Raw genomic sequence first — 27,079 nt, forward strand, 5'->3', positions numbered from 1 at the left:
TGACATGTGATATGGACGCTTGCTAGTGATTGACTGACGGAGATGAGAAGAATGGCTGTCTCTTATACACATCTTAAAATACATTGTTGAGATTGATTTTACCCGCGGAATTTACAGCCCTCATTTTAGAACTTACAATTCTAATAATTCTAATTGATATGCAATCCTGCCGAACTGCTGATTATTAATTTGCATTTCAGGTTGAAGTGAACAACCTACTGCACGACTTATTCAAGTGTGACTATCGACATCAAGAAGACTACCTGCGTTTTGCTTTCATGAACGCCGACGTGTTCTCTCGCAACAGCAGACTGTGGGCGATGTGCACTGCTTTGCCACGTACCAAGTGCTACGCTCCGGAGATTCTGGGCAAACTGTGTGGGTTGTTCCCTATACACGTGGCCAAGCTGGTCAGAGTGAGGCTGTCATACCTGGAGGTGCAGTTGTTGGACCCGCGAGTTGTGGTGGTGTGGCTAGTGAGAGACCCTCGCGCCATGATGAATTCGAGGCTTTCGAACGTCGACTGGTGTAATACGAACTCCTGTAATAACCCCAGAGTGGTTTGTTCTGATCTCTACGATGATTATTTGAGTTATTTAATACTTAAAGAAAGATATCCTGATAAGATTATGGTTTTGAGGTACGAGGACTTTGCAAGAGATGCTTATAACAGAAGTAAGCAGGTTCTGGAGTTCGCTGGCCTTGGTTTTCACGAAGAGGTAATTTCGTACCTCGACGAGCATCTGAACAACAACGTTGAGTCTCCATGGAGCACAAAACATGAACCCAAGTCCACCATGGGACGGTGGCTGAAGACCATGAAATGGGACGAGGTTGTCAAAGTTCAGAAACATTGCAGGTCGTACATGAAAGCCCTCGGGTACCGAATATTTCAGTATCCCCACGAATTGGTCTCTGGCAACACAGTGGGGCTGTTGAATATGCCCCTTTGAAAACACGATCAAATTGACTTGTTTGTTGTTAGTGTAGCAACTTGTCCAAATGAGGATATAGTGTAATTGTTAACTTTAATATGCTTAGAAATAAGACCGAAACAATGCTGGATTGCGGTTGAGGATTTTGGCTATTAGGCCGTGATAGAAGACAAGTTAATAAAATAAATAAAATAGGGCAGAGATTTATGGCCAATGAAAATACGAAAATAGTAACTCAGCTACTCAGAAAGAGTAATTAATGGAACTTTGAATAATTCTTTAGCCCAATGATATGCAGAAATGAGATGAACTACATAGATTTTAAAGGTCGAAATAATTCAAGTTTAGGTCTCAGATATTTTTTCATGGAATTTGGATGATCTGATGTTAATTTTACCAATAACTAACCACGAATCGAGTACCGTTTACAATTTAACCAATAAAGACCAACATACCAAGGAAAATATTTTTTAGGACAACAAATGTGTAGGCCGTTAATTAATCTTGATGAATGCTAAAAAAATACGACATGCTTCCCGAACACTCATCTGAAACAAATTTTGTATGAAAATATGATCTGAATGGAAAAATTTATAGACAAAACAGAAGAACAAGGCTTTACTCACGGAAAAATGGATAGACAAAATTTAAATGCTTTCCATACGCTTATCAAAATGAAATTAAATAGTTAACATGGATATTCCTTATTAATGGATGAATTCATAGTAAAATTAAGGAAGGCTTTCTTTCCACTTATGTGAAGCAAATTTTTTATTGTTTTGCGGTCACTCATTGCAAACTGCGGGAAGCAGGTCAAATTGAAGGGATAACAAGATATTTAGATAAAGATATGATACATTTATTTGAAATCCTAAACTAAAAACAACTAAGATAAAATGTGTCAGAGGGGTACATTTGTCAATAGAAAATGTGAAACTTTCCCTTTTCGTACATGTATCAAATATTTCCATTTGACTTTAATTAAAATCTCGTAGAAATCGAGAGGCCATTTTGATGAAAATCAGGACGTACTTTAAATAAGATTAGTGAATGGAGAGTACATCACTATTGCTCTGGATTATTAGGTATGTAGTTCATTATTACATATTCATATCATATTATGTAATTCATTCATTCACTCATATTATGTAATTCAGATGATCTATGCAAGTTACATTGAAAAATTGTATAAATTGTATACGAATTATTCATGTCCAATAAACGCAAGAGATAAATACTGAAAAAATCTTATTTATGCAGTATTAAATATTATATGGAAACGGCATGTATATTTCAAACAAACACTGCATTGAAGTGAAAGAATTTCTCGCCAGTGTTTGCTCATTCAGTCGCTACTCCAAATAATTTTTATTCGATATAATTTTATTCGATCGAATTTTACTCAATTCGATATTATTCTATAGAAATTTTTTTTCGATATAAATTTTTTCTGATACAAATTTTATTCGACATGACTTTCTAAGTGAATATGAGCCAAAAAAATCCCTTGCAAAGTCCGTTGTAAGGGATTTGTAAAGGTTATTGCAGAATTAAAAACGTTGATAATTGAAATGAAATAGGAAGATTAATCAAATTGGCAAAAAACCCGACGCTCGTTTGAAGAGAAAGATTTCGGAACTCAAAATTTTCCTTTCTGGCATTTCGGTGTTATCAAAAACAGGAACATTATTGCATGTCGATAAAGACTTGAATCTTATTATCAATAAATGAAATTTTATAGACTATGTATAATCCGGCTGGGATAATTTCACCGATGTAATAGATTGTATCAGGTAATGCAGTGTTAGCATAAGCCCTTCCACACACCGTTAACTAGTGTCTAACGGACCTTACGTTATCTTCTATTACTAAGTGTTCCTTATTAGTAACTGAACAAATGATCATCTTATAAAGCTACATCAAAAGAATATATCGTTCAATATTGAGTGATATTACTTGGTCATCAAGGTTTAGATTTTACGACTCTCCAAATTAAGTGCTGTGCCATTGCGTCTACTTAAACATAAAATTCTACTTCTGTGTTAACATTAGGACGCATATGCTTCACCTGCTGACAAATCACTTCTCATCATTCTATGCCTATCGTATCCAATCATTCTACGTATCATTCCCTATCGTTCTACATATCACTCCCCATTGTTCTACATATCACTCCCCATTGTTCTACATATCGTATCCCATCGTTCAACATGTCGATCATTCCCCATTGTTCTACATATCATTACCACTATTTAGAATCAATTCATGTATCAATATGCAGATAGGTCATGATTAACAGCTTGAGCATTGCGTTAGTAGTACATTACAGTATACAGTATACTGTATATTATACTGAAGGTTTGTCGTTGATATTTTTAGTACTACATTATAAGCGCACAGTACTTAAGATCAAAGAAGGATCCAGCCTAATTTGTTTGATATTATTCATTATTTTTTAATATTCTGGCCTGCAGGAGATAAATGATGACACAGATCCTTAAATTTTGTGTGGTTTTAGAAACGAAATATTTTCCTGATTTAAAATAAATCTTTCGGCCCTTAAATATATAACTGGTGTAATTTTTGTCACTGATCGTTTGATAAACTCTTTTTGATATCACGATGATAGAGGCTGAGTTGCTTGATATGATCCAACAATGACGTAGACAAATTACTTCCCTTAGCTTAAGTACTGTGCAAAGTAGCATGAGGGGTACAGCATGTGTCTGTGATAGAGTGCACTTCGTCGTAGGTATATAATAGCATGATATTATGTATTATAATAGCATGCTATGTATCACAAATATTATAAATGTAGTAAACATTTCTAGTAGATAAAGCACACTAGCGAACGCAACCACCCTTAGTTCTAAGGCACTAATCCTGCCATGCGAGAACGCGCGTCTAGCGCTTAATTCAGTAGAGCGTAAAACTCTTAAAATTTTTAAATAATCTAAATACTCTCAATAGGAATAACATTCGAGCATTAGTCTTTTTCATTCAAATAACAAAAAACTTATTTGTTTCATTGAAATTTTGTGGTATGAAGTTCCTTAATTATGAACATGGCGCTATGGGTAATCTGCCACGTCATTTTCTTGATTTGTATACGCCACGGCCTTCACAGGTCGAGCGTAATTACTGAGAATACTACAATATTTTTAATGTTAAAGTTTTCTTTATTCGATTGCACATTGAGCATAGACTTTAGATTTATGTTGTTTTTATGAGCGGACTGCTAAGGAAGCTGTTGCCGTTGTTCACATGAGAGTTCAATAAAACAAGGCCAACTCGATGTAGCCAAATTCGTTAAAATTCAGGTGGCAACTAAATCAATAAGTTTCAATTTTTCCCACTTGGCACAGTAATCATTGATCTTGCCCAGAACAAGCGTAATGCTTAGTTATCACATGTATAATAAATTTGAATAACTTATGAGATCCACCCCTAGGTTAATGTTATCAATGTTCGATCAAGTTCTGTTCTAAGCAAGAATCACCGGATTGGAAGAGCTTTAGATTTTTTAATGGATAAGGGATAAATTTGAAAGTTATAATTACAAACAAAAGGTATAACTCAGTACTCACTGCAGTGAGTGACAAAAAGCGCATTTTCTCGTCGACGAAAACGTGGAGTTACGGACGGACAGACAGACAGACGGACGGACAGACGGACGGACATGACGTGCACAATAGCGCCTTTTTTCCATAAATGAGAAAATGTGCAAATGTAATTGTTTTACATACTCTGCAAAATTTTAAGTTTAGTTTATTCTAAATATAGAGATCAAACATTGAATTTCTTAAATTTTTTAGGATTTTAGACATAAATTATTCAACATGTATTCAACATAGCATATCTGTAGGTCGTGGTTGCCTTTTGATAACTGTTGCCAACGTTTTTGCCAACAATATAGTTTGATAAAAACTTCTCCTTTGTATTTTCTTATCTTAACGAAAATTCTACGAATGGCTTTTAGCCAATGAAATTTTCGGCTTTCAAAATTACTTATCTTTTCGGGTTGTGGGCTTGAGGATACTCAGTTTACGATACCTCAACCCTTGAGTTTTATCGAGAAATCGAGTTTACGATACCTCGATTTCTTCAATATAAATCGAGACAATATAAATCTATTGTGAGAGAATTTTCTTTTGAAGTCAAGCATGGCAAGCGTTTTCGACGAACCAACGTAATCACTTCACAGTTATTCCTCACTATTCCTCCTTAGTTGTGATAGTGAACCATTCCTCCCAGAGGGATGGGGAGATATGAAGAAGGAACTACTCCATGCAATTGGTGACATGAGAGGAAGGAACAAGAAGGGTAGAGAGATTATATCAAGGGAAGAGGGACTATGAGTAAAAGAATCGGCAACAGGCCATGGGCCTATTTCTTCAGTGCCGACACTTCGATTCTATTCTATGCCGAAGTAAATTTTTTCATTTTTTTTTAGTTTTTCGTGCGAAGGTCTTGATGAATGAAATTAGTATACTGTCATCATGCAACGATCGATATATTTACAAGCGTCATGCAGAGTGACAGATATTGAGAGAACATATGATTATATTGAACTGAATTTGATATAATCGATGCCTACATTCTCGATCAATATCTAAGCAAATGATTTTTATTTCTTATTTCAAATTTCGGTATCATTCTTACGCAATATTGATTTTTTATTTTTATGATATGCCCACGTTCACACTTGAACTCTGTTGCAATTGATTCACTCATAAAATTTTTGTTTGTTTTCCCAATCTCGACCTTCGATAATTTTTCTTTCAATTATTTCAATTTCTTTATTAAGTTTATTTGCTTCGTACGTTCTGAAATTCCTCGATTTCTTTCTTTGGAACCTACGCATCATTTGATCGTGAAGACTTTGGTTTTTGCCTTCACAAGAACGTTCATTAAGGGGTAATGCATTGTATTGATCAATATCAGGGCGCATAACGTGTTCTTTTAAATCGGTCAAGTTGTACTTCCTAGGCATCGTCAATTCTCTGCCAAGATTTTGATACTTTTTTCCGTTTGCACCGAGCGCATTGGTTTTTTTATTCGAAAATGAACATTGGCAATTGTCCGTCTGCTTGGTAAACTCGGATCGTTCTTCTTTCTCTTTAAAATTTTCACAGTTACGGTATTCTATTCTATTGTATTTTGTAGATCTCTTGTTTATTTCCAGCAACTGCGAGAAGATAAGATTATTTTGTCTCATCCCATCGTCTGGATATTCGTTTATTGGACTTTGACTAAGCCCCCCGGAAGTTGTTTTCGGATGGCTTGGCTCGCAAGTTGATCGGAAAGCATGAAGGTCTCTCAAAGTCTTTGTGTATGGAGCATTAGTCTCCGAACATCTAACTTTCAGCAAAGTTCTCTTTGAAGTTGGAGTTCCTAACGTTTCTCTGAAAGGCCTTGGCTCCAATACACAGAGATTTGGGTTTTCTGAAGGATGTTTCGCTCGACTTGATTGCATCTTTTTGTTTGCAGACGCAAACTTTTGAGTTGAAACTTGTTTATTAATTGCTTGAGCGGGGAGCTGATCTAAAGGAAAATGGAGGAAGTTTCTGTCAAAGGATTTAAAGTCCCGCTGATCAACTTCGACCTCCACATTATCCGGTTTAAGAGCTTCATCTTCTGAGGACTGGAGAGCTTCTGTGAAGGACCGGACGTCGCTGGTTGGGCCGGAGGTTCCTGGGTCGGACTCTTGGGTTTTTGGTTCCTCTTCTTCGTTTGTTTGGTCCTCCACGAGCAAGGAAACTCGTACGGAGGATCTGCAAAGTATGTTGGCATGTGTAATGTTTTTGTGGTCATATTGTTGAACGTACCTACTAACCTGAGTCATATGAAGTTTCTTAGCAAATCTTGTAACATAAAAGATGTAAGATAATAAAAATATTGCATAATATAGCATAAAATAGTAAAAAATAGTATAATAGTAAAAATAAAAATAAATATTGTATAATATAGCATAAAATAGTAAAAAATAGTATAATAGTGAAAATAAAAAAAATATTGCCTAATATAGCATAAAATAGAAATATTTTCAGGTTGGGTTATGTTTTGCCGGCTTTTGTCGCTTTTCACAGCGGGTTTTGCACCCTGAACGCACCGTTCAGACGGCGCCACGTAGTCTATAACCCCCACCCCCGGCAGCCACCTGGACTGCGCCCCCTGCGCCCCCTGTGCTACGGTGTTGCGTCTCCTTGAGCCGCAACAGACGGCGGTGGCCAGAAGACATGCACCGCAACACGTGGCGAGCAGCACCACCGCCGCCGCCAGCAACACCGCCACCGACAGGCTCTCGCGGGGCCACCGCAGGGCGGCCGCAGTAGGAGAGCCGAACTGCACAGGAAAATTACAACCAAATTGGATGGCATTTACCCGCAAGAGAGCATTAAATATTTATATGAAAAAGGCATGTATATTTCAAACAAACACTGCATTGAAGTGAGATAATTTCTTACCAGTGTTTGCTCATTCAGTCGCTACTCCAAGTAATTTTTATTCGATATAATTTTATTCGATCGATAATTTTATTATCAAGATTATTATTGGGCCATAAGGCGCTTGGATACAGAGAAAGTAGTGGCTGTGGTGGATGGTATAGGTCTTGCTATATGTACAATGGAATTAACCCAGGTTCAATAAGTCGGCGATGGTTTAGAATGGTTTATTTACAAATGACGGATAATGAAGTATTGGCAAGCATATGAATGACTACACACAGATTGAATTAACATGTGATATGGAAGCTTGCTGCAAGTTACAGGACGATCCCGTATGTTACGGTCGGGCTTACGTTAGTTTCCCCGACAGTGGCGGCTACTAACATTTTCAAGTAATATCCGACAATAGTTACAGTGCTATTGGCCTGGTATATATGAAATTATGAAGGGTTACTGGGTCCTTCCGTGGCATCTAGCAACTATAAACGAGGCCAATAGCACGGTAAATAGTGGCGGTTAGTACTTGAAAATTGTAGTGGCCGCCATTAGTACTGTTCACTGTACAAGCACCTATACCATGTCAAGACTTACGGTAAGCAGCGAGGCAGACAACAACAAGCAGAAAAATTAAAACGTCACATTGTCCAAATAGTTAAGCGAAGGAGTCTTTGTTTCAGCCACTCTGTTTCTGAAGCCCTCGACATAACGAGGATGTTGGATTGCCATCAGTATCATCAGCCTGGCTATAGTTATCATTAGCCTGTTATTCAACATCATTGTAAAGATTCGGTAAGATTATTTGCTTTAATGCAATCTTATTGCACAGAACTCAAATGAATTAATGGATGACCCCAATGAGATTTCACATTCAGGCCGCAAAAATACACCACCATCTGTCCAAATGTGAGTTGACAAAATACGATCTGACGAAGTTATAGATAAATCGAAATTGCATCAAAAAATTAAATCTATGTAAACACAAGTTATCTAGTGAACCTTCTGAATAATAAATTTTAATTATCTCATATTTGACCTTGGCAAACTATCAATAAACGTAAAAAATTTTTGTAAAGGACAAGACTTGACGATGTCTAAACGATGCCTATAATTTGTGAGCAGTCTAAGACTCTGGTGAGCTAAATAAACTGCGTCAAATGTTAATGTTTTCTCTCGGAGACCCACACAGCATATATTTTTGATTCAAAGTAAGATTTGAATTTAAAATATTTCTGTCGAGATTGCAAGGCCGGCTCCTGAACGTCATTGTTCCACACAGAGACTGAGCGCCTCTGAAGCGACAGCGAGCTATATACCGCAAGGCCTCTACTCTCTCTAAATATCACGAGTAAATAATACATTACCGAGCCATGGACCGGTAACCTTCAGGGCTGGACATCGTAGATGTCCCAGTACACACGCTACAATATCCCAGTACACGCGCTACAATGTCCCAGTACACGCGCTACAATGTCCCAGTACATGCCCTACGATGTGAAATAGCGATATCAAAGAAGTCTCAAGTTTATAAAATTTACTGAAAATCAAAATGTTTGTTTACAAAGTTATATATAGCACACTTGTTTTAGCAATAATCAATAACTTAAAATTAAAATAATTTAAGCATACGTAAAACCTGCAGAAACTTTAACGTGTTGCTCTGAATGCGCATCCAATTGAATAGTTAGCTAGCAAATCCTGTTTTATTTATAAGTCACATTTATGCAATTGTTCTGCTACTTAATTTTACTTAACTGCTTATCCACTCGCAGATTAATTACTCTTTAACCTAGCGCAGATTAATTACTAATTAATTACTCTTTAATTAATTACTCTTTAACCTTATTTAGATTCGCATTAATTCGGCATAATAAATAATTAGATAACAGAATATTTGCTAAAAATGTTATAAAACCTCAACGAAGAGTCAATGTTCTTGATGCGGAAAAAGTGCGATTATAAAATACATATAATAAATAAATATTATGAAAAAAAATCTTTTCAAATGAAATATGAAAAAGTATATATTAAACAGCAATAAAATATTCGGTAAGAAACATAGAAACAGAGCAAAAATACACATAATACTGCTACTTTATACCCTTAAGTTTACACGCTAAACAGAACAAAGTGTGTACTTAACTTATTTTAGAGTTTCATGCCATGAGCAGCAGTTAAAAATGTACAAAGTTACCTATTGAATGAATGGGATTATCCCGACAACCTAGACTTAGAAGTATGTATTTCTGAAAGAGATTTTTTCTGAGTTGTAGCTTTTTCTCAATGTAATGTAACAACTGAAAAATTCTAGGAATTATAGTTTTAGTGAATATAACTATATGGAATCATATAGTTTATATATAATCACTGGTCTTGAGCCGATAGTGATGTAATATGTGGTTGACATGAGCGGCAGTTCCAGTTGGTTTTTGTAATAGCAATTTTGTTCATGCATATTACCAACAACTCTGTTTACATTTTAATGTTTGCACATTAACGTTTGATGTGAAATGGTATACACATTATTTCAGATTCTAAAAATGCCTAGACATGGTAGTATGAATTGTATTCATCAGGATGCTTTGCTAATAAGTTCGGAACATCGAACCTCTACGTCATTAAGTATCACACAAAACCATCACGACTATGTGACTGCAATCACAACTAAGCTAACCATTTGTTAATATAATATTATTATATGAACAATATACTAACGCAAACCAATATTCTGTCTTAGCACCAAAACAGCATCGAGGTTTCGGATTAACCAAGATATAACGTCTACCAAATCCCGTAACATTGCTATCTCAAATTCGGCATTGCTACGAGTACATGGACTAGTGTGCCGGAGCCATAGTATCAAAGATAGTTACGAGTTTTCAATCCAATCACTGACAATCACTAAAGACTTTTCAAAGTAAATCCACCAACCACTTGAAGGAAATAGGCCGCTACGCGTACTTTATAGATTTTTAATAGGATGGCCCCAGGGCACCGAAAAGAATGTACTATTAGTTCAACTGAAAAACGGCAATTAAAAAGGGGTGTCAACAAGTTCTAGCTCAGCCATTATTGATTGACAGCCATGAATTGGCTTTAAAAATATGCAATAGAGAATTAATTATTGTACTAGAATGATTAAAATAAATTATTTTATTAGGTAACACTGCATCGATCCGTCGGTATCAAAGCTACGAAAAACTAATCACACCACGTCTAATTGAACCATTCATGTTAATTTGTAACGACGTTCATAAGGTTACAAGAGCACGAGCTAAACAGCTCGAAATAATTAGTTCTATTATTCTAATTATTTAGATGCCTATCCTCATTGATTTTTCATATAAATCCATTAATTCGTTATAAAACTATTATGAATAATTTCCAATGCCCAGTTTATTAATCACTTCTCCCCTCTCTCAATTAGGTACACATTTAAAAGAAAGCGATGTACAACACGTACCCTAACAAAATTTAGAGTCGCCCAGCTTCTGGTAACCCAAATCAGTTAAAGCTGCCGCGTCTGTAAATTTTCACTGGGTAGTTACGTATTATTAAAAGGATGCACATGGTATCATGCTCTGTAGCAACGGTAAATTCATGCGAAAATCTAGTGGATGACACCAAATTACTGAAAAATGTATTCATATGGAAAAGCATTTTTATAGTATTATTAAAAGTTTCAAGTGCTTGAGTTATAAAAATTTCCCACATGAAGTTAAACGCAGAAATGGATCGATTGGTTGGAAAATAAACTAGCTAAATAAATCGGAAAATTCTTATATTTTTTCAGTATTTGCTTATAATACTAGGCTGAATATCCGAGCAGCACGATGAAAAATTTTTTCGAGTTATAGTTCCTCGAATTCGTGTTAGGGTCCATTACAATAATAAAATTCCCACATAAAATTTTACTCTTTGCGTCGATTTTGGTGTATGAAAAGTGAATAAAAATAAAAATAAAAACTGAGCTTCAAACTTACTTAAATATTCGTATTTGTTTGTGGAAAATAGGTTGAGGTAAATACAAGTATCTAAGTGTTAAAACAAGTATCTAAGTGTTAAAACAAGTGTTAAATAAGTGTTAAAACAAGTGTTAAATAAGTGTTAAAACAAGTGTTAAATAAGTGTTAAAACAAGTGTTAAATAAGTGTTAAAACAAGTATCTAAGTGTTAAAACAAGTGTTAAATAAGTGTTAAAACAAATATCTAAGTGTTAGAGCTAATTAATATTTCTCTAAGATCGTTATCCATATCGCTGGGAACATATTGCTCCTCAGCTGCAAGTCCGGGCGATTCGAGTAAAGATAAAATTAAAATTAAATAAACTATAGAATAAGAAGTAACGTTAATGTTGAATTTTATACGAATGAAATACAAATGTATTTCGTTCCAAAACAGATATTATTAGTTATGATAGCAATCCAAAAGGATTTGATATTTGTCATTTGATACAGAGTCACGTAGAAACAGCACATAGAAATGCACCACGCAATTTTATCAAGGAAGCTCTAGAATGTTTCACTCAGTCACTCCGGTCACACATGCATTGTACAAAAGTTAATTTTTGGCATATATTTGACAAATTTACGTTTGGCTTGTCGAAAGGAGTGAAAGGGATTGAAAATTGAAACGACGCAGTGTGAAACCCTGACTTTTTGAAATATTTTCATTAGTACTTGAATTATCACAGACAACTTCAGGCTAATGATTCAAAAATTTCTTTGGAAACGTTATTAATACAAACGTGAATACATTTTTTTTAATTTTTGCGTTTCAAGTAAGAACGATCAGTCAATGTTTGTCACAAAATGTTCGAAACGAGTCATCAAATATTTTCAAAGTTAGCCATAACATTTTTGATAGACGAAGTCCCTCCGAAAACTTAATATATTAATCAAACCACAATACTAGTCTGAAATGTGATCTTTTAAATGCTGTTAATTATGAAATATGGAAACGCGATAAGCACCAAAGCCACGAGAAATGCAGCTCGCAGCGCTAAGTAAAGTTCAGACGTTCGTGCCCACTTTCCACGCATGCCTGGACACTCTAGGTCGAGATGAACCTTCACTGAATCTGCATCGAAAGAATCGAAAGACACGCATCGACCGCACAGGTAAAAGAGCACGTGGTTGTTCAAGTCTGAAGTGTCGAGAACTCCAAGGCCTGCAAGACTCCCTGCAAGTCCGCCAGCTATTACCCCACTAGGTACTGATCCCATGATGGTGGTAGAGAGGTGAGCGAAAGGGTTGCTGCGTGAGCAAGTAATTATGGGACGATTGGCAGAACCTCTGGATACTGCAGGGTTTTGTGGCCTAACACAGTTCGATGGACCTGAGGAACTTGGTACGTTGTGGTAAGTAGTTAGATTTTCAGTCGAGATCGTGCCGAGATTGTTGTCGACTGCGTTGTCTGTCGTCGGTACAGCGTTGCTTAAAGATGTTATGTCAGGGCTATTTTGGATTGTTTCATCGCTTGCATCAACATTTATGTTTCTTCTGCTTGAAGCATTACTGTTAAAATGTGTCATCGCCAGACTTGGTCTTTGATTTCTGAAACTGGCTGAAGAGAAGCTGAAGGCACCGGGTTGAGCTGGATCTTCTGCAAAAGATTCATCGAGGGAGCTGCGATGAAGATTGTCGTGGTATGTCAGAAGAGAGGATAAGTTCATTCGGTTATTGCATTCATCCTGCCACGTTACGCTGGTCGTTGCTGTTCTGGCAGTTGAAGATCTAAAATAATCTTCAGTTTCGCAATTGATGGAATCTGCTGTGGTGACATCGCTTATGTCGCGTTGAAGATGAGGGATCCCTTCACTTGACGCATCCTGTTCACTCGAATTACTTCTCAATCGAAATCTCCATAGACTGTGTGCAGTAGGGTCGGCATTGTGAGCTCTCGTGTGTTCCAACAAAAGCGGAGAATTAACGCTTCCAAGCTCATCGGCATTCGTCCTCTCTTCTGAGAATCGTCTGCCATCCACCGATGTTCTTCTGCTAACGTCCAAAACAAGCGGACCGCCGGTAGAGGACCTTCGCTCAGACGACTGTGATCCGGGCCGCTCGTTTGACGATCGTCGAGTGCCGGTTGAAAATCTTCTTTCTTCCCCTAAATGCATTTCGTTAACACTTGGGAAAATAAACCTGCCATCTCGTGACGGACTTCTTCCGTCAACATTGATTCTAGTAGCCATGTCTCTGTATTGACTGGAATCGATGGTCTCCAGCGGTGAATTGAGACGATATTCTGCGTCTGGAAGTCGCGCTATCGTCAGGTTCGACGAACATTCAACCAAAATAAGGCCTGGGCATCGGTCGTCTTCTTGGGCACTCACGATGAAAGGCCAACGTCGGTTGAGTTCCTGCAGTAAAACGAATAATTTCACAGGGGCAATGAATTAAATGACTAGGAATTAAATTTCATCTTAGTTTAGGAAAGAACCGAAACGTGGAAGCGTAACATGAAATAATCAACGATATCAAAAAATCAATTAATTTTGAAAGGTGTTAGCATGATGCGTCCCAGAAAGTATTATCAATCATTATTATTCATTATAAACATTTTTCAATAACTTCCGAGCAAAGTCCTTGATCATTTTTCAACAGGATATTTTCTCCAGTTGAAATCCTGTTCACTGTTATCTTCAATTTATCTCACCGAAAAAACTCACAGTTACCAATTTATTCATGGCAATCGTGTAGCACTACCAATAATTAGATATAATATTTGTACATTGTTTGAAACATATTCCACCATAATTAATGTGACCAGACCTGCCTAACAAGCTCCTTGTTGCACGCTGACGTGAGCAGACACGGCAGCCGCACCTCAGGAGGCCTGAGTCTCTCCAGCGAACATCTCGCCACGAACCTGTGCAATGATATTAATAATGATAACAATAATAATAATAATAATAATAATAATAATAATAATAATCACTATACTGTCACTATACTGTAGGCAATAGCAATGACGGTGCTCTTCTTATAGAGAACAATGTTTAATGATTCTAATTTAAGAATTTATCGTCTTCAACATGAGAGTGCAGCAATTTCCTATCTTGTTTTTGCCATAGAAACTGTGAGTATTGAATAAATCGTTACAGTGTCTTTAGCAAAGCTTGTCTTATCGATGAACGAGGTCAATTTTGCGCTAGTTCATTTAAACATGGATTCATTTAGCATGGGTTCACCCTTGGGTTCATTTAACGCAGCTTCACCCTTGGGCTCATTTAACGCAGCTTCACCCTTGGGTTCATTCAACACAGGTTCACCCTTGGGTTCATTTAACGCAGCTTCACCCTTTGCTTCATTTAACGCAGGTTTACCCTTGGGTTCATTTAACGCAGGTTTACCCTTGGGTTCATTTAACGCAGATTCACCCTTGGGTTCATTTAACGCAGCTTCACCCTTTGGTTCATTTAACACAGATTCACCCTTGGGTTCATTTAACACAGACATGTAGAGAGGGTACTATCTATTTACAATTTCTAGAGGATAGGAACTGAATGCAGCATTTAAACTGGGTTTCTGTTTGAAAATATATAAAGATTTTAAAATTCGTAGGTCAGAAACACCGAACTGTTTTGAACTGACTGACGATGGAGCTGGACTCCGAAACGTTTTCGCTTATAAGAAATGGTGAACTTTTTGGCTATTTTCTTTACTTTTAAATTCCTGGCAATAATAATAATAATAATAATCACTATACTGTCACTATACTGTAGGCAATAGCAATGACGGTGCTCTTCTTATAGAGAACAATGTTTAATGATTCTAATTTAAGAATTTATCGTCTTCAACATGAGAGTGCAGCAATTTCCTATCTTGTTTTTGCCATAGAAACTGTGAGTATTGAATAAATCGTTACAGTGTCTTTAGCAAAGCTTGTCTTATCGATAAACGAGGTTAATTTTGCGCGGGTTTATTTAAACATGAATTCATTTAGCATGGGTTCACCCTTGGGTTCATTTAACACAGCTTCACCCCTGTCTCTTATACACATCTAGATGTGTATAAGAGACAGNGCTTCACCCTTGGGTTCATTTAACACAGATTCACCCTTGGGTTCATTTAACTCAGCTTCACCCTTGGGTTCATTTAACTCAGCTTCACCCTTGGGTTCATTTAAAACAGGTTCACCCTCAGGTTCAGACCTGACGGGGACGGGAGGGGCAGTGTGGAGGGCAGGCTCGTGTGGGATGGCGTCCAGGATGGTGGAGTAGCCGCCCTCAGAGTTCGCCAAGTCTTCGACAAGTGACGCCAACCGGTCTCTTCCTCTCGTCTCGTCGCCGTCCAGCTGAATCATAACAAACTCTGTAGCTCAACTCTTCATTTATTCTCGCGATTATAAAGATAAAATGTATTTTAAGTTAAAGTTAAAAATGTATGATAAGTTATAAACGCTTAAGTTTATTCCTACTATTACGTAGATTGATAAAAATATAAATAATTATATATTACTCCACTTGATTAATTTCCACTTTTAAATTGATCAATATTTTGAAAAAAACATTAATTATGGCCTAGTGAATGTGATTTATTGTTATATTCGAAGCCAACTCAATTTCTTCCTGAATGAACGCTTATAAGCGCAGATTTAGATATTTCAACAATTCAATAATTTTGATATCGGCAACCTGTTAAATTTCTGTAATTAATAAGCTCAAACCGCTCAATATCTCTAGAACAAACTTGAAAATGAAAATTTCGACGGAAGTATTTTTTCTAGCCTTATATAGTGAAGTTAATCAACATACTACGACACAAGTGTGTCGCTATTTTGACGCTGTCTCATTTATTTGTCTGAGTGAACCTGTATAAGTTGACTCGGTGTGATGGGTGCAAGGGGGGCGTGTGTGTCGGGGTGAGGAGGGGGCGAAGCCCCCGGGGGTACGGGGGGCAGGGTGAACACGTCGCCCCCTCGTCTCTTCCCCCCTGAGCTGTGACGTGTCGCCTCGTCGTACGTCGGGAGGGCGTTAGGATCACACAGCTGTGCAAGCAGAAAAATTATTGGGTCATAAGTACAAAAAATTTAGGGAGCGATGATACCGATAACAATATTGGTTTGGATTATGTTTATCATAGCATTTTGTGACATGTTTTTATTAAGATAATTAAATAAGAATAAACATGATATATTTTTGTTAAACTTGTCAAATTTTCTTGGATATATTCTCCGCTAAATAAACTTGGGCCTAAAATTGTTCATAGTCCAGATTGAGTAACGAAGAAAATGTAGCAGAATAATTCTGCATATGAATTATTAGCTGTCGATGGTAGTTTACTCTCAGATTTATGTGAATAATTCCGTGATGTTATACAAATTATCTGTGGTATAAAAAATAATATTAATATTTTTACCTGATCGTAAGATGGCGGCGGCGAGTACACCGGTGGTGCGGGCACCTGGGTCAAGCTGGTCAGTGAGACCAGAAGGCCTGAAGCTCCCGCCTGCAGTCGATAGGGTTCGCCTGAAGCTCCCGCCTGCCGAAGAAAGGGTTCTCCTGAAGCTCCCGTCTGCCGAAGAAAGGGTTCTCCGTAGTGGGCGTTTTGGTTCGTGAGATCCACGCGCACCTCGCTGGATGTAAAAGCACTGCCAACTTCGTCTGCCGCTTGTGAACCGCCGTATGGCGTGGATACAGAAGATCCGAAGCTGCTGCCAGGGTCCGTGGAAAAAGATACTCTGGTTACTGGCGATAATCCAGGAGATCGCGGCGGGATTGGGAGATGTAGAGTAGGGTACGTGTACGCTGAAGCAGATCGTACTACACCAGTCGGTAAAAAAATGCTCTGCCGTGAACTACTGAGCGATGTAGCTGAAGGCGAAACTGATAGATATCGAGTCGGAGACGGTGTTGGTAAGGAAGGCGCGGTGATGGGACTTGGGCAAGAAAAAACAGGTGATCCCTCCCTTGAAATGCAGCTGGAAATGACCAGCGACGGTTGCGTGTTCTCATTGCGACTGGTTTGCTCGCTGTCAAGTTGTAACGCAGTCTCGTCCTGCGATGCTCGAGGCAGCCAAATGTTGCCAGGATAGTCGTTTGAGTCCAGTGAACTTTGCTGGTAATGTCTGAGTTCTTCCTGTCGGTAAGGATGGACGAAGAGGGTATCAGTAACGTCGCTGGTAGGCAGGATGGGATGAAGAGGCCGGGACTCTGAAGAGGGAGTCGATGTGCAATTTTGACAAGAAGGAAAACCACGAAGAGAGTTGCTTGTGTTTGAAGGTGACATTATTCCACCCAAAGACATGTTCCTTCCTAGAAAAAAAAAGTATCAGGTTTCATTTGATTGTTGAAATTAAATAGGTGCTTTAATTATATCAACATGAATCCAGAACCATTGATAAACCATGGATCTAAGATCATCAATCACTGCGTGCATGCTCCTAGGTAATCAGGCCATTTTGATTTTTTCAAATTTCACAGAACATTCAGAGATCAGCTCTCAGCTGTACCAGCAGAAATACTGTACTGTCGGAAATTTCAGATCATAAAAGCTATTTTTCCCTATTACAGCCAAGCTTGAGTTGATTACTTAAATAAACAACTAATAAAGGCAATAAAGCATGACATATTCGATCATGATATGAATCATAAAGCTAAATTTACACGTCATTTGATAAGTGTATAAATGTTAAAAATCGTCCAACTGATCCAAAATGTGATTGAACCCTTGCAGAAAATGGAAATGAATGGACTCTTAAACATGATATTTTCTCCAATATAAGCGAGTCCCCCACCACATAACCGATCCATTTACGCCATATTTGTCAGCGACATCATTTGACGTGACGTCTCTAACGTTTTTTAAGGGCCTTATGGAAGACGTAAATCTCTTTAGTACGACGTCCGCTTCCAATTTACTGCTGAGTGCTTCATGGCTCGTAAATCCTGGATCTAAGGAGGATATTCTGGTATCACGGATTTGATCGATGGATATTGGAAGGTTCGTGCGCCAGTGGATACTGACTTTTGTCAGTACAATTTCATTTCTAAATGGGATAGTAAACTAGATTTATTGAAAACCTAAGATGGTAGAAATTCACTTTAAATATTTTCAGAGAAATTAATCATTTTTTCATGACTGCGTGATGTTTTCGAGACGAAAAAGTTAGCTGAAAATTCGATTTCTAGAGTGAGCTCTGATTAATTTATGTTGATAAACAGCCTTTGAAATAAAATTATTGATATACCAAAAAAATTTTAAAATTACATTGAAATTGAAATAAGCATCACATTTCATTCGTGCATTGAATGGAAATATGTTAACTAAACTTTGTTTACGAGTCAAAAAATGTGTGCTTGCACCTCAACGGCTCTAGTGGAAAATTTTCCAGTGAAGCTTTTATCCATGTCCGTCCGTCTGTCTGTCCGTCTGCCTGTCCGTCTGTCCGTGACCACGTTAAGATCCAAGCAAGATAAACAGAGAGACAAATCCAGACCGCAGGAAACAGCGGAACTGAAAAAGCGGAAATTTATTCTGCATGGAAAATCTTCACCATTTACTTTACAGTCCTATTTTTCTGGACAAAGAAACAGGCAAAGTGTTTCCAAAATAAGCCTTAAACTTTAAATATCTATTCTGCTACTTCAATACGATGTTTTTACACTGTTTCTGCGTTTAAACAACCTTCAAGTCAAAAAATTGATTGCATCAGCATTATTTGTACAAAGAATCATCATAATTCAAAGTAATTTTTAAGATGTACAAATCTAAATTATATTTATTCAATGATATAAACTGTCGTAAGATATAATGATATAAACTGTATATATGTTGGTTACATATACCTTGTGCAAAAAATGAAACTAGGACAGCAGGCCACCACTATGGAGATCATTTAGCATATATTGTGTTGTATCCTTCAATTTAGAGTAAGGTTCCGCATTAACTTTATAGAATTAACGTTATAAATAGTAACAGAAATATTATTAACGATTAATAACACAATTTTTTTAATTATCAAAATCCGTATTAAGGTATTTGTGGAGCTGACAAAAACCTTAGGTTCTTCTAAATGTGAGTTATCGAATTTCGTAAATGAAAGAAATTAACTTTTTGGCCAAAGGGCTGTGATTAAAAGCCTGATTAAAGAATATTTAGAGCAGGTAAATTTATTTGCATGTTAAAGGAATTGACTTCGCAATATTTTTCAGTTTTTCAAATTACATGACATTCTCTCAAATTCCATATTCACGAGTAAATTGAATGCTGGTTTCAATAACCGTAGACTTTCCGATGAGCCATATAGAATGAGAGAAGTTTTTGGCTTAGTGTGAGATATTTCATGAAGTTTCAAATTATCTACGCACGTAAATTTAAGAATTTATTACCCAAATTCCATATATGTTGGTTACATATACCAAAAGATTTGTTACATAAGCTATTTGCGTTTAAGTTTGGTTTGAGCGAAAAACATTTCAAGAAAGTTTGTGTGTGGGAATTTTTTCTGAGCCCATCACCATTTCTTTTCGAAACCATCACCATAAATATATATATGGTAATTATTCACAATTGAATTACAAATACAAAAATAGCATCCTGCGGATTTCAAACAATAGGGTAAATAAGAATTCCATGCTAAATGTGCATTGGAACCATCCCTTATACGATTAAAAACGTTTTACTCTTAGCATTATTGAAAAGTAGTAGCATTATTTGGGATGAACCTGCAATGAACAATGAAAAGTTAATAAAACATATGGAAGCAAATTCAGTTGTAGTTTAACATAAAATGCGTTCATCGGTAAAGCAATATGTACACAATATACGTTCAACGGCGAAATTTGTGACAGCGTGGAGATGATAGGAGGGTAAGAAAACCGATAATAACTGCGTAAATGAAGACATGTGACTTAGTGAAGAACTCATCCAACACTAATAAATATCAAACGAAGAAAGGCTGCCAACTTTATTAAGAAAAATATGGACACCATATCAGTTCCATCAAGCAGAGTTACGAACATATTAATTTTCTATCCAGCGGAGGAGACATCAAATTGTCAGATAAATCGGGAAAGTGCAGTTCTAACTTCTCTGTAACGGCCTCGCTTCTAATAGTGACTTATATTAATACTTTTATTATTATTGCCGATGTTGACGTTGACGACATCGTTGATCGAGTGCACAAGGTTCTGACGTGCGTCTATTCACTCACGAAAATGCAAGGGTCGTATTGTCGAAATAGTGACACACTTCCTGCAAGTATCACTGATACACCCTTATGCCGGGTCAAACTGTGTCAGAATAACCGACACAAGGTCGAAAAGTGTGTCGCTATCTGGACAAGTCTCACTTATTTCTCTGGGTGTGTATTGATCTGATGATTATTTTTAGACTTCGACGTCTCCAAGAGAGCGACGAGGACTTGAATGAGTTCGGCTGCGAGGCTTGCAGGGAACTTGACGGAAACTTGAACAACTTGCCCGCGAGATTGTCGTGAACTTCAGAAGTAGGGGATTTTTGATGGCTTTTTCGAACAAGAGCGAACTTCAGAGAAAATATGTTTCGATTTTTTTTTCAAAAGAACAGAAAGTTATTCAGTGTTTTCGAACAGTATAAAAAAGACAATGAAATTGTTTTTAAAAATTACAATAAATTATCCTTTAACTAGAAAAATTCTACTTAAATTCCAGAATATAAACAGTAAAGTTTAAAGAAACAATTTCTCTCCAAAAATGAATGATAAATGTCACGTATTCACAGTTAAAATATTTTTCGACGGCCTCGATCAGTTGGACGCAACAATTAGCTTATGGTGGCAACATTTTGCGGATAGGAGGCTGCGAGCCATAAACTGCAGCCTGTCAGTGGTACGTCCTTAAATTTATTTAACCTGATTTAACCTGATTTAACCTTATTTAACCTTATTCAGCGTGATTTAACCTGATTTAACCTGATTTAACCTGATTTAACCTGATTAAACTGATTTGCGTATATTGATTTGATTAAACTGATTTGAATAATTCAACATAAATTGATTTCCTAATATCTTCATGTGCTACATACTGGCCAACAATAACTTGCTAATCTTCCCTCGGATAATGAGGGACGACACAGAGGGATATAGAGCGCTTAAAGCCATCTATTTATACGGGAGATTAGGGCTAAGCAGGGATGATCTTCCCCATATGGACGACCCTCCCCATGGAGACGTCCTTCCCCATATGGAGACGACCCTCCCCATGGGGACAACCCTCCCATGACCCAAATCCCTCGTGGCCTCAAGGTCCCGGGCTGAGTGGGAGGGACCGAGTTTCACGACCGTGCTCCCATTTCCCTTCACACGTCCATGCAAGTCGGAATTTTCTCAGTAGAAGCGATGAAAATGAGTCATTTCAAAAAGGCATATTATTCCATTATGACAAGTTATTGCCCATGCTAATTTGGAAATTACTATGAAAATTAATTATTAATGTACTATAATATATATAATGTATAACAGGATTATAATTATTGTCTGTATCCTGTTAATGTATAACAGAACGTACGATTGTCAACTTCTCATCGTGACGTCAGAATCTCACGACAGAACACAGCTTCCCAGCAATTTCATAATGATGAGCGTCTAATGCTAATAAGTGTGTCGAATGAGTCAATTGCAAGTAGGTGAGTCAAATGGTAAGTACTGAGTCAAATAATAAGTGAGTCAAATGGTAATAACTGAGTCAAATAATAAGTGAGTCAAATGGTAATAACTGAGTCAAATAATAAGTGAGTCAAATGATAATAACTGAGTCAAATAATAAGTGAGTCAAATGGTAATAACTAAGTCAAATAATAAGTGAGTCAAATGGTAATAACTAAGTCAAATAATAAGTGAGTCAAAGGGTAAACGTTGAGTCAAATAATAAGTGAGTTAAAGGCGAATAAGTGAGTGGAATGATAGTAAGTGAGTCAAATGCTAATAACTAAGTCAAATAATAAGTGAGTCAAATGGTAATAGCTGAGTCAAATAATAAGTCAGTCAAATAGTAATAACTGAGTCAAATAATAAGTGAGTCAACTGGTAATAACTGAGTCAAATAATAAGTGAGTCAACTGGTAATAAGTGAGTCGAATGAGTCAATTGCTAGTATATGAGTCAAATGCTAATAACTCAGTCAAATAATAAGTGAGTCAAATGGTAATAAGTGAGTCAAATGCTCGAGCGTCTTTGTGCGCTGGTGGTTGCTAGTCCCTTCGCTTATACACATCTAAAACCTAAGGTTCTTCTAAATGTGAGTTATCGAATTTCGCAAATGAAAGAAATTAACTTTTTGGCCAAAGGGCTGTGATTTAAAGCCTGATTAAAGAATATTTAGAACAGGTAAATTTATTTACATGTCAAAGGAATTGACTTCGCAATATTTTTCAGTTTTTAATACCTCTGTCTTTACAACGTCTATAAAGTTCAGATTTAAACATAGCCAAAATTGTAACTCACCCGGCAAAACTACAGTGAAAAATGGCAGCGAATTTATGACGAATAAAATAACAGTTAGATTGAATAGTTTCTGCAAAGAAAAAATTATGTGTACCTAGAATTGATTAGTTATACCTAAAATTAATAATTTCTGCAAAGAACAAATTAAGTATAGCTAGAATTAATTAATTAAGTATACCTATAATTTAAAATATATCTGCACAGCATAAATTATGTAATAATTGGACGAACAATCTTCTAAGAAGACCGGAAAGGAGTTTAAATTGGTGTAGTGCAATTAAACGCTGTTATTGTTCCGCAAAAAGGAGAATTTTGGGCAAATTTGTCATTTTTAGATTTGTAAGAGAGAATAAGAAGGCCGAGTAAGACATGGACTTATTTAAAATAAATTAATAAGCGTCGCAGCTTTATAAGAAAAATTAGCACTGCTTGGTATAAATATTTTATAAGCATAGTGTTTTTCAATTGAAAAAACGGTTTAATATTTAGAATATTGTTGATATTTAATCTGAAATAACGAACTCCTTGATAAATTCTAGCTCTCAGATACCAGAGATAAAGGCATTGCACGGAAATTCAACAGGGGCTTAGCAAATCAATGTAAAAAAATAAAAAAAATTACGATTCTGTTACTCATAAGGAAAATTTTAAACAAAGAAATACACTTTGAAAGTTACACACTTCCCAAAATTTCATAAAACCATCAATCTAGATTTAAATTCGAGATAATAATGTCAACATGATCACACTAAAAGACGGAAAACCAACTAACTTATATTCATTTCGCTTCATAACGATGAACGGATTTTAGCAAGAAAAACTGCACACCTCTCTTCGCTAGCGCCGCAGGGTGACTGGAGTCTGGCGATGCAAGAGCTACGTTTTAGAAGCATTTCAATGGCGTATTTGCTATAAAAAGTTACCCTGGGAGTATCTTGATAATGTATTTTCATCAATCCGTCTTAATTATATTCGTTAACAGCAAATTTTCATTATGCAAATTAAACGCGAACAAAATTATTTCACAACAATTCAAAGGTTAAATTTCAGAAACATTTATTTTGGCCCTTATACTAGATTTTGATCACTTCTAAGGAACACCCTTGATTAAAATAATAAAAGACTCCTGATTATATGTATTTCAATACAATTACTGAATTGTACACAAAAAATAAAACAAACAAAAGTTTCACCTTGAAACTCACACATAACAAAAGAACAAATTCTCAAATGTGAGAAACTTCCGACTAAACTAATCTTGCTTCACAATATTATTTATATCAAAAATGTATTCAGCAGAGAACATTATTTTGTTAACATCGTGAAAAAATAAATAATGTAAAAATACAACAGTACAGTGAAAATACAGAAGAAGCCTGACGTGCAATAATAACTAAATTTGGCAGATCTACACAGAACTCAAAACAAAGTCAAATAGCAACATTTATTCCTAAGCCAGATTGGAAATAGATATATGAACTAAAGAGTAACAGTTTCCCCTTTAACTGCGGTTAGTAGAAGTGATCAGCTGGAGTGAGGGAAGTGGAAGTAAGGGCTGGAGTGAGGCGGGGGGTGAGGGAAAGGGAAGTAAGGGCAGCGCGGCTTTAAGAGGCTGAGGCTGAATGAGGCTGAGGCGGCGCTGGCGGAACCCCACTGGCTGGGGAGGCCGGAAAGTGAGGGTAACAGGATGGGACGAGGAAAAGATGCGGGATGGGTCAGGAAGATAGTATGTTAGGAAGAGGGATATATGAGGGTAGGGTGAAGGGAAATATGAGAGAGGGAAATGAAATATGAAGGGAAATGAGGGAAATATGAGAGTAGGGTGAAGGGAAAGAAGTCAGGAGAGGGAAATATGAGGGTAGGGTAAATGAAAGAAGTCGTGAGAGGGATATATGAGAGTAGGGTGAAGGGAAAGAGGTCAGAAGAAGGAAATATGAGGGTAGAGTCAAAAGAAAGAGGTTATGACGAATAAAAGATTGGGGAGGGCGAGGGGTGAGAGATTGAGACGAGGGGAACACGAGAGTAGAGGAGAGTGAAAAACGATGTTTGGACGAAAGAATTCGTCGTTTAACTTTAGTCAATTCTAATTCTCTGAAAAGTTCCAATGAACTTCAAATTACAAAAATTAATTAAATGAAGCTGTGCAAAATTTTCTTATAACGGTGCCATTGCCTTGCCATCTGACTACATCTGTCTGCTGATGAACCACCGCCTGCCTGCTGATGAACCACCGCCTGCCTGCTGATGAACCACCGCCTGTCAGCTGATGAACCACCGCCTGCCAGCTGATGAACCACTATATCCGTGCAGTTCGTGAATCGCTAAGAACATTATATAGAATATATAATGTTCATTATATATTCCATACAACATTATATAGAACAATATATATAACATTATATAGAACATTATATAGAGTGCCTCTATGATCAAACGATCAAGAAGAAAAAGACGAATGTTCAAGCGCGTTGCTGATATAATTGTTGAAACGGAGCTTGAATAGAAATGTAAATAAAAAATCTTCGCCATTGAAAATGGTACCGGCTAATCCTCGGCAAAATTGTAAAGGTACCAACCTTGCAACCTATTACAATTTTTACAAATGCAAGGGAATGGTAGAAGCAGTTCGGCAAGTCCAGTTTGCAACCAGCGCTCCAATGTCCTGGGTTGTGCTTGAAAGTCAATGAATGTTTTGTGACTACGCCTAATTACTATAATTTCATGTACTTCAATCTTCAACTACCTGACCTATACAAGTATGAGGGTGAGAGACTATCGTAATGTAATGTATCTATTTATTTATTATCCTTGTTTAGTTATTATTATTATTATTTTATCATAAATACTATTGATGAAATTAAATGAAGAATGCAATTTAGCAGCTCTCACCGGTAATGTCATCCCAATGTAATGTAATGTATCCATTTATTTATTTTCTTTGTTTAGTTATTATTATTATTATTTTATCATTCTTTCAATTATGATCAACAAGAATTTAAAAGCAAAGAAAACGTATGAGACGAGCAAGGTTGAATCGAATCAGAATGTACTATTAAGTTGACACTATTAGCAAAATAGGCTTATACATCAAATACTACTAAGATAGTCCTCCGGGAAGGATAAATTTTTTTTTTCATATCGGGCAGTGGTGGAGGTTTATTTCCTGAACGCCGACAACCAGTATGTTGAGGTCGAAGTTGGTCCGTAAGTTTCCATCACTGATCAAGTATACTTGAGTGATTGATTAAAAATTTCAATGAATGTTTTATCGCTATTAAATCCACGAAATCTTTGATTTAAAATGTCATATTGATATGCTAGAATATTTTCACTTGCCAGACTGACAAAATTGCCCGGCCTGCACTATGCTTTCGGCGTGTCAGCGTAGCAGTACTATTCACGTGGTCATATATTTTGAAGGATTCCAGGCAATAATTCAATGAGTTGTTTCTACGATATTATAGAACTGTATTTAAATATCTAGCATGTGTTTGCGCTCAGCCACGTGGCAGCTCACATAAAGTTATATAAGCCCACACATTGTTTTCCTTCTTGAAGGGAAAGAGTAGCTGAGTTTAATGTTGTGAGCGATAATTCTGGAACCTGAAAAGCATTGCTTACGCTTGGGTACGGGGCAGTTCGCGAACTGTTTCTTAAACGCAAATTCGCTCCTCTTATAAATGAAGCAATTTGATGATATTAGCCTAGCATTTGTAAAGCATTGCGTGCGTTAAGGTACAAAAGGGTACAAAAGACAGCGAATAACTTTTCTTTAAAGAACATTTTCTTTCTTAGTTTTCCAAGTTGAATGACGTAAGTTTATTTTATGATTTTATCATTAGTAAAGCAATACGTATGGATAGGTACGGACAGCACTGGGTGCTGCTGCTGTGGACACAAAATGATTTATATGACCAGCGGCGTCACTCCCTGCCACTGGACGTTACCACCAACATCACGCAGGACCGCTGGAGCGCCACCGCCAGAATACCTGTTGATTACCTCCCACCAAAGGTAAATACCTGTTGATTACCTCCCACCAAAGGTAATACCTGTTAATTACCTCCCACCAAAGGTAAATACCTGTTGATTACCTCCCACCAAAGGTAATACCTGTTAATTACCTCCCACCAAAGGTAATACCTGTCTCTTATACACATCTAGATGTGTATAAGAGACAGGTGATAAGTATTACGCTGATGTCCTCTGTTGGATATCAGAGTTCATTTTTAGAATTTATAACATTTAGTCACCGGGAGAAAATAAAAA

General features: G+C 36.8%; 2 protein-coding genes and 1 long non-coding RNA gene across 3 annotated transcripts; 2 read left to right on the plus strand and 1 right to left on the minus strand.

Moving 5' to 3' along the window:
* Positions 1-200: 200 nt before the first annotated feature.
* On the plus strand, positions 201-1,546 carry LOC108682893 (carbohydrate sulfotransferase 1-like; the record flags this gene model as incomplete). The annotated part of the gene is made up of 1 exon (XM_018172144.2): positions 201-1,546. A coding segment is annotated over one exon (753 nt), but the record flags the coding sequence as incomplete, so codon positions are not given.
* A 10,250-nt stretch (positions 1,547-11,796) lies between these two features.
* On the minus strand, positions 11,797-22,861 carry LOC108682886. The gene is made up of 6 exons (XM_047885006.1): positions 22,811-22,861; positions 16,747-17,642; positions 16,199-16,375; positions 15,540-15,682; positions 14,158-14,254; positions 11,797-13,745 (listed from the first exon to the last, which is right to left on the minus strand). The coding sequence occupies exons 2-6, from the start codon at positions 17,632-17,634 to the stop codon at positions 12,312-12,314; spliced, it is 2,739 nt and encodes a 912-aa protein (XP_047740962.1). The 5' UTR covers positions 17,635-17,642; positions 22,811-22,861; the 3' UTR covers positions 11,797-12,311.
* Positions 22,862-25,553: 2,692 nt separating this feature from the next.
* LOC125179335 lies at positions 25,554-26,820 on the plus strand. The gene is made up of 3 exons (XR_007157229.1): positions 25,554-25,574; positions 25,957-26,014; positions 26,674-26,820. It is a non-coding gene; the product is annotated as an uncharacterized LOC125179335 (long non-coding RNA).
* The last annotated feature ends 259 nt before the right edge of the window (positions 26,821-27,079 follow it).

The sequence above is a fragment of the Hyalella azteca genome, unplaced genomic scaffold, assembly GCF_000764305.2.
Source record: "Hyalella azteca isolate HAZT.00-mixed unplaced genomic scaffold, Hazt_2.0.2 contig16697, whole genome shotgun sequence".
NCBI classification, from domain to species: Eukaryota; Metazoa; Arthropoda; class Malacostraca; order Amphipoda; family Hyalellidae; genus Hyalella; species Hyalella azteca.